Below are 8,009 nucleotides of genomic sequence, written 5' to 3'. Positions count from 1 at the left end.
TCTCTCTCTCTCTCTCTCTCTCTCTCTCAGATTTTGGTGATCGGACTGAAGCCTTCTCTAAAGGTCTGGATGACTTTTCCATATGGCAAGGTACATCTCCAAAACCACCCTTACCTGTGTGTGCGCATAAGTGTGTATCTGCCTTTTTTAGCTTTTTTTCATGTGATCAATTTATGCTTTATTATTATATTATTATTATTATTATTATTTTTTATTTTATTATTTTTTTTTACATAAGTTTTATATACTATCTAAACATCATGGCTGGCCTGAACAGCAGTTTACGAATTTCAGATGTTTATTGGAGTGCTCACATTAATGAGTAATTATGAAAAGTCGATATTATTGTTTTAAAGGGTGATTTTGAGAACAAGAATTTAAGTATGTGTGTCACTGCAGGTTAGTATTAATTAATATTAATACTTACATATAGCCCTGCCCGTTCACACTGCAGTGTTTCAGCCTGGACTGCTTTTTGAATAAGTCAAAAATACAATTCAGGCAGCCAATCAGAGATCAGAGCTCATTTAGAAATATAAAATAATTAAAGGCACAGTAACAAACATAATAAAAAATAGTTGTAAGGGATAAAGAAAGGTTGGAAAATGGTCATGTAAAAATGAGTTATGACTGTTTTTGGTATGTAACATCTGGAAAATAATTACATGCCAGACAAATGGATATGGACATTTATTTTTTTAAATGCAGTGATTACAGTGGTAATAAGGAAGGAAATAACGAACTATAACGAATAACCATATTAATAACTAGAACTGTTTTGTTATTATTATTATTATTATTATTATTATTATTACTATTATTACTATTATTATAGTATATAAGTAGCAAACTAATGGCATATTTGTAATTTTAAACATTTAAACATTCTCTCTCCTCTCTTCCTCTGCTCCTCTCTTCCTCTATCTTCTGTGCCTTTTTCTCTCCCCTTCTATCATCTGTCTGCCTCTCTCTATCCTCTATCTGTATTCTGTGTCTTTGTCTTTGTCTCTCTCTCTTCCTCTGTCCTCTTTCTCTCTCTTCCTCTATCTTCTCTTTACCTTTCTCTATCCCTCTCCTTTCTTCTAGCCTCTCTCCACCTTATCTTTCTTGCTTTTTCTTTCTCTTCCTTTATCCTTTCTCTACCTTTCTCTTTTCCTCTTCCTCTATCATCTCTCTACCTTTCTTTCTCTCTCTTGCTCTCTCTCTTCTTGTATACTCTCTATACCTTTGTCTCTCTCTCTCACTCTTCTTCTAACCTCTCTCTCTCTCTCACTCCCGCCTAAAGCTCTGACCAGTTGAATGAAACGGAGTATGATCATCCACAGTGATCAATCCTTTTGTGTTCCAAAGCGTTCCATTTTGGACGACTTGTTTTTAATCAGAGACCTATTTGCTAATGTTGAATGGAAAAACCTTAGCATGGGCTTTTTTACTGAACCAAAAGATTTTGATGAGGTGGATCGCGTCTTTATTTTATAGGATGCTTGAAGTCTTTGGATTCGGCCCAGAATTTGTTTCTTGTGTCAAATTGTTATATTCTGATGTGTACAGTTTACTGAAAATTCAGTAAATTCAGAAAATTCTCACAAAGACCTCTGTGAAGAGCCAAATACGGCAAGGCCGTGGTCTCTCAGGGCTGTTATATGCGATAGCGATTGAGCGGTCGGTGGCCCTGCAAAAGCAGCTCTGTGGAGTCTCGGTCCACACTCCCAGCACTTAAGAAGCTATATCAGTGAAGCTGATTGCATATGATGATGATGTAACAGTGTTCATTAAAAATAAGGATGATATTGACTGGTTGTCTTGGCAAATTCTATTCAGCCACATCAGCTTGATTAAACTGGATGTGTGTATGCAGAATAAGTAGGAGGGCCTGAGAGAGAGTCTTCAGCAGACTCCAGAGGTGGAGATTCTTCATCAGTTATCATACTGGGGAAGGGTGCTTGTTGTGCCTGCAGCATCCGGATTTGGTTTGGGCTGGCGATTAGGACATTTGGTGGATTGGACTACAATACACAGCTTTTTTTGATGTCAGGGAATACTGTAAAACAAATAATTTTGTCTGTGTTTTGAGTCTGGGGAGCTGTTTAAAGGTGTGAAGGGAAAATGAGGCTCATTATGGATTAGTTGAACCCTTGTCCTCAAATCCATTTTTCTTGAATGTTTTATTGGATTTTTCCCAAGTTTTCTCCCCAGTTTAGTCATATCCAATTCCACCCGCTAGTTAGGATTCCCCCAGTCACACAACACCACCATCGGTAAGAGGGCGAAGGCTAGCACAGGCTTCCTCCAAGACCTGTGAAGCGCCACCGCATCTTTTCGAACTGCCACTCACGCAACATCACTGGCCAGCTGAACGCGCTTGGAGGAAAGCGCCAACTGCCAGTTCTGTTACGCTGGCTAACAGATGCCTGCGCTGGCTAGCATCACGCTGAGTGATCAGGGGGGAGGGCATCCTACCCACCCAATGAGCAAGGCCAGATGTGCTCTCTTGGACTCCCAGCCACGGATGGCTGTAGCATCATTAGGAATTGAACCCGCGATCTCCTGATGATGGAGCCAACGCTTCAAATATATTTATTGTTTTAACACTACTCTGCCTTACCAAAGCAGGCATAATAGCGATTAGGGATCTGATAGATTTAAGGGTGGGAAATAGGTAATCAGGCACAGGGACACACAACTGCGTTACTCCAAGTGTTCTTCAGGACAGGAATGGGGAGGGACAAATGTTGGAGGTTTGCAGAGCGTGACTTTCTCAAAAGCGGGTAAGAGAGCCATGCACCAGAGCTGTATACAGACTGATTCCTTCAGTGGGCTAAAAGGAAGGGTTGACTCTAAATGGAGTCCATCTTTCTGTCCCTGAGGACATGCATGTGTCCTTAATGGAGGCTCCTGTACAATGGCCTTCTGCCCAGCACTGGATGATACTGGTGTAGTATTCTTTCAGTGGTGAACTGTTCTTAATTGGAATCTGTTTTCTTCTCACCTCTTTTTTTCTATTCCTTTAATAATATGTAGACCTGTTACCTAATATGAACTTTAATGAAAGGTTTTTAAAGTCAGCAGTCTCTTTTCCTCTCTCTACCTATCTCTCCCTCTCTCGCCCCCCCCCCTTACCCATCTATCCTTTGTCAACCATTCTCTCTCCCTATGTCCTGTGATTACCTTTTACCTCTCTCTCTCTCTTTCTCTCTCTCTCTCTCTCTCTCCCTCTCCCTCTGTTCCTCTATCCTGTCTCTACTTTTCTCTCTCTCTTTCTCTGTCCTGTCTCTCTCTCTCTATCTCTCTCTCTGTGTTCCTCTATCCTTGATCTACCTTTCTCTCTCCCTGTGTCCTGTTTTTACCTTTTACCTCTTTCTGTCTCTTTCTCTCTCTCTCCCTCTCCCTCTGTTCCTCTATCCTGTCTCTACCTTTCTCTCTCTCTTTCTCTTTCCTGTCTCTCTCTCTCTCTCTCTCTCTCTCTCTCTCTCTCTCTCTCTCTCTGTCTCTCTCTCTCTCTCTCTCTCTCTCTCTCTCCCCCTCTCTCTCTGTGTTCCTGTATCCTTGATCTACCTTTCTCTCTCCCTGTGTCCTGTTTTTACCTTTTATCTCTCTCTCTCTCTCTCTCTCTCTCTCTCTCTCTCTCTCTCTCTCTCTCTCTCTCTCTCTTTCTCTCTCTCTCTCTCTCTCTCTCTCTCCTCCCTCTCTCCCTCTCTCTCTGTGTTCCTCTATCCTTGATCTACCTTTCTCTCTCTCCGTTTGTCCTGTTTCTACCTTTCTCTTTCTCTCTTTTTCTCTGTCTTTCTCCCTCTCTCCTTTCTCACTCTTCATACTTCCTCTCACTACCTTCCTTTCAGTCTCTCTCCCTCTATTCTTTCTCTGCCTTTTTCTCTCACTCCTCCTGTATTCATCTACCTTTCTTTTCTCTCTTCCTCTGTCCTGTTTCTACCTTCTCTCTCTCTCTCTCTCTCTCTCTCTCTCTCTCTCTCTCTCTCTCTCTGTCTCTGTCTGTCTGTCTGTCTGTCTTTCTCTCTCCCTCCCTCCCTTGCTCTCTTTCCCACCCTCTCCCTCCTCTTTCTTGCTCTCTCTATTTCTGTCTCTTTTATGTCTTTTAATTTATCCACACTTTCCATCTTTCTTTTCTCCATATCTTGCTCCTTTTCTTTTTTCTGTCTGATATAATGACTCTGCCCTTTTATAAACGCCACATTCCATTCAAACTAATTTCTCAGGATCTAAGCTGTCCAGGAGCACAAAGCATGCTGATCTCTCTCTCTCTCTCTCTCTCTCTCTCTCTCTCTCTCTCTCTCTCTCTCTCTCTCTCTCTGTGTCTCTACTATAAAGCTCCATAGAGAGGTGTAATTATTTTTCTCAATAGCTCTTTTTCTTCACACTGCTGTATTAGACTGGCAGCTACAGAAAGCCTTTGCTGAAGCCGTTGGGGGTCCTTATGAAAGTCCCCCTCTGTTGTTGTGGCACTGGAGCGATAAAGTCAAGTGAAATCTGGTTAAACGTCATTTCCTCTGACTAAGACAGGTTGTTCTTTCATGTGGGAGGGAAAAGAGAAAGAGCTGAGTTCTCTTGATGTTCTCCTCATGGCTTGTCTTCTATCCCTCGGCAGAGCTGCGCCTTTGCATATATTGTTTTCTTTTCGTGAATGATTCAGAAGGGAAGTATACAATGACTGTATTCTCCCTCTTCCACCGTCTCTTCGTGACTCTCTCTCTACTTTTGAATGTGCTGGTAATGGTTTTCCATAGGGATGTGCCAATCCAGTCTCAAATCAATCTGTAGTAAATAATTAGAGCTTTAGGCCCAATCCCATTTCACCTCTCACCCCCACCACTGAGCCCTTAGCCCTCCGTTTTACGCTGTTACGCCTCAGGGTAGGGTGTCCTGATTTTAGTTGAGATAGAGGGGTAGGGTGAAGTGTTACGGCTACATGGCCCTCCAAACGGAGATTTTTCAGAGACTCACTCCAAACAGAGTGTTATGAGGAAACTAAAGAAAACACTGGCAAGATGGCTGCGCGAGCAACCGACGAAACCCACAAATGCGAGTATTTTCTCTGTTAAATTATGATAACCACTAATTATCTTAGTTTAATGTCATTTCAAAGTATTATGAACCTTTTCAAAGAAAATCGCTAATAGTACGTTAACGTCTTGGAAGCCAGCTAGCTTAATTTCCTGTTCCACCTTAAATAGTCCAGCAGGAACCGATGCCTAACATGCCAGAATGTAACTGCTGCTCCGTTTAAAGTGGAATGGGGAAAACCCGAACAAGAAGCGAATAGCTGACTTCAGCTTCATATCACTGAAGAAGTAGGGGTGGGCAATAATAAATAATTATCGCATCCCCCTCTTTGAGTATATGATGTCCTATATTAACCAAAAGCCCAGCAGCGAGGTTGCTGACTGATCACTGCAGACTGACCAGGTCGCCTACAGAGCATAGTAGCCTGTTAGTGAAGTCATGTTCTTTTTTTATTTGAGGGTTGTCCCATTTCGTTGGGGAAGACTTCAACCACTACAACGTGTAACTCAGTTAGAAGGGGCGAGGTGACAGGCGAAAACAAGGGGTAGGGGTAAAAATAAGAAATGGGACTGGGCCTTAGTCCCCCAATATACAAACAACGGAAATACACCCTCAAAGGTGCAACAATGTCCTTAACGTCCAGTTGTGTACTTTAACCTTTTCTAGATCGCTGTACTGATACTGCCACACTGTTGAAGTGTTCACGTCTGTTTTTTAATATAATTTTTTATGCATTAAATCATCCAGCGATGCAGTGATGCAGTATTCTGCTTGAAAGCTTAATCTCAGGATTTAATTCACTTTATGGCAAGTTTAAATGAGTTTTAAAGGCGCACCATGTTCACATTACCAGTTTTTCAGTCCACGTCTTTACGTATTAACATCGTGCTCACAGGCTCAGAAAGAAGGTCCAACTCGATGTGTGTCTCACATGTGAAGTCGACACTATACTGATGAAGACTAGAGACGCCTCCAGTCCCTGAGACTGTAGTGCAGTCTTAAATAGAAAAACACAATAAAAAGCCTTGAGTCAAGACAGTGTAGAGTCAGTGCAAATTAAAAATGTATATAAATGCAACAGAATATGGTGCAGTTATGTTCCCTAACTAAAGGTGCTGAAAATGTGTGTTTGAAGGAGACCACCACAGTAACTTTAATCCCTTTATTTCTGAGAATGTAGAAACAAGACATTTATAAACACACAATATCAGAAATCAGATGAATCTTGACCTCAGAATGGAAAATTTGGTTAAGCCTGAAAGTATGTGCATCATTACTATCCTAGATTTTAGCATCTTAAAATAAGTGGCAGGCTGGGATCTTACCTGAATAGAATTGGTTATACTATTGTGCACTGTACAGATGTTTTTATTAGAAAATGCAAATCATCAGATCGCATCTCGGTTATCGGCTAGTACTCCTGTCTAAATGAAGCATTACTGTGACTTATGTGATTTTGTTTTGTTTGTTTCTTTGTTTTCAGACTGATCCTGCCAGCGTGCCTCAGTTAGCATGGCAGTTTGTGGCCGTGCAGAAAGCAGTGAACCCCATTCTAGCCTTCTGCAGAGGGGACACCGTCCACTTCCTACTGGTAATCATTATTAGGAATTAGGATTAGTGGCTGAAAGAGAAGCAGAGCTTTAAATAAAAAAAATTAAAGGGTCCATAAAACACACTAGGGATGAGAAATGCAATACATAATTACTTGAATACTTGGTAACACTTTATGACAGGCCCTAATAAACAACAGCTTTATCTTTAACAGACAAATTTATGTAATAGTGTGTGTGTGTGTGTGTGTGTGATATAGTGAATTATTATTGTGATGTGTATATATATATATAGTATATAATTATATATATATATATATGTTGTGTGTATGTGTGTGTGTGTGTGTATGCAGTTATTAATACACAAATAACTTTTGCACAATTAAGTTTTATTAATATATTATTAAATAATGTTTCTTTTGCTGTTTGTCGGGGTCTGTTATTATAAAGTGATATTATTTTTTGTCCTATCATTTATTTTTCCTATTTTTTATTTTATTGTAATTTGCAAGAATTATTAAAATATTTTTTATATGTGCTGTCAGCTTAAAACAAGATTGTCTAAAGGGCATTTTGAGACTTAACTGATGATTACTGTGTGCGTGTGTGCGCGCGCGTGTGTGTGCGCATGTGTTTGCGTGCTCATAGGTGAAGAAGGATGAATCTGGAACAGTCCATGTCATCAAACAGCGACAGCTCCAGCTCAGCTGTGACCTCATCAGTCTGACAGTGAGTTTGATCTTCAGGGCTCGTCTTTTGTGGCCAAAAACAAACTCGTATTTTTACTCACTCCTAGTGTTTTTAACAGAATGTAATGTTAGTCTTATGGGACATCCTTGTAATCTCTCTTTTTATTGCCCTCCATCTAACAGGTTTTATTGACCTGACTGTTTTACATGCATTGCCAAAGCAATTACAACACAGCACACATAAAGGCAGAATTACTCTTAATAATAACAAAACATGTAACAGTTAACGGGGGGGGTGTGTTAACTAGGAATGGGCATTTTAGTCAAATTTGATATTCAAGATATATACATATACATTTATTTTGATAAAATAAATATTTTGATATGGTTTGAATGGAATCATTTTGATCTTTTAAGTGAACACATCCCCTACAGAGAACACACGTCTGCACATTTTAATGCACCATTACTTATTTGCTGAATTTAACCTAATGTGAAAAAATACATAACAATAGTAATAAAATATGGCCTGTGCAAACATTATGGCACATTTTCTATTTATTTTTTTCGCAATATATCAAACTCATGAAATAAATAGAAATTGTCTGCTAAAATTTGCAGAAAAATGCCATCTGTAGAAGATGTTAACTTAAATCAACAAAACACATCATTTGAGCAGAGATGTTCAAACATTTGCTTACGACTGTACATTAAACCCAGACACAGACCACAAATTCATAGTAAGTGATGT

At 39.9% G+C, this 8,009-nt stretch overlaps 1 protein-coding gene across 1 annotated transcript in view; it reads left to right on the top strand.

The window, feature by feature from the left end:
* Window positions 1-8,009, top strand: part of vps8 (VPS8 subunit of CORVET complex) — a 153,998-nt gene that overhangs the window by 16,098 nt on the left and 129,891 nt on the right. Inside the window, 3 exon segments of the mRNA XM_036564837.1 lie at window positions 31-90; window positions 6,503-6,610; window positions 7,218-7,298. Of these exon segments, the coding sequence (XP_036420730.1) occupies window positions 31-90; window positions 6,503-6,610; window positions 7,218-7,298 (249 nt within the window).

Source organism: Colossoma macropomum, unplaced genomic scaffold, assembly GCF_904425465.1.
Source record: "Colossoma macropomum unplaced genomic scaffold, Colossoma_macropomum, whole genome shotgun sequence".
In the NCBI taxonomy this organism is placed as follows: Eukaryota; Metazoa; Chordata; class Actinopteri; order Characiformes; family Serrasalmidae; genus Colossoma; species Colossoma macropomum.
This window is presented reverse-complemented; position numbering and strand designations above follow the sequence as displayed.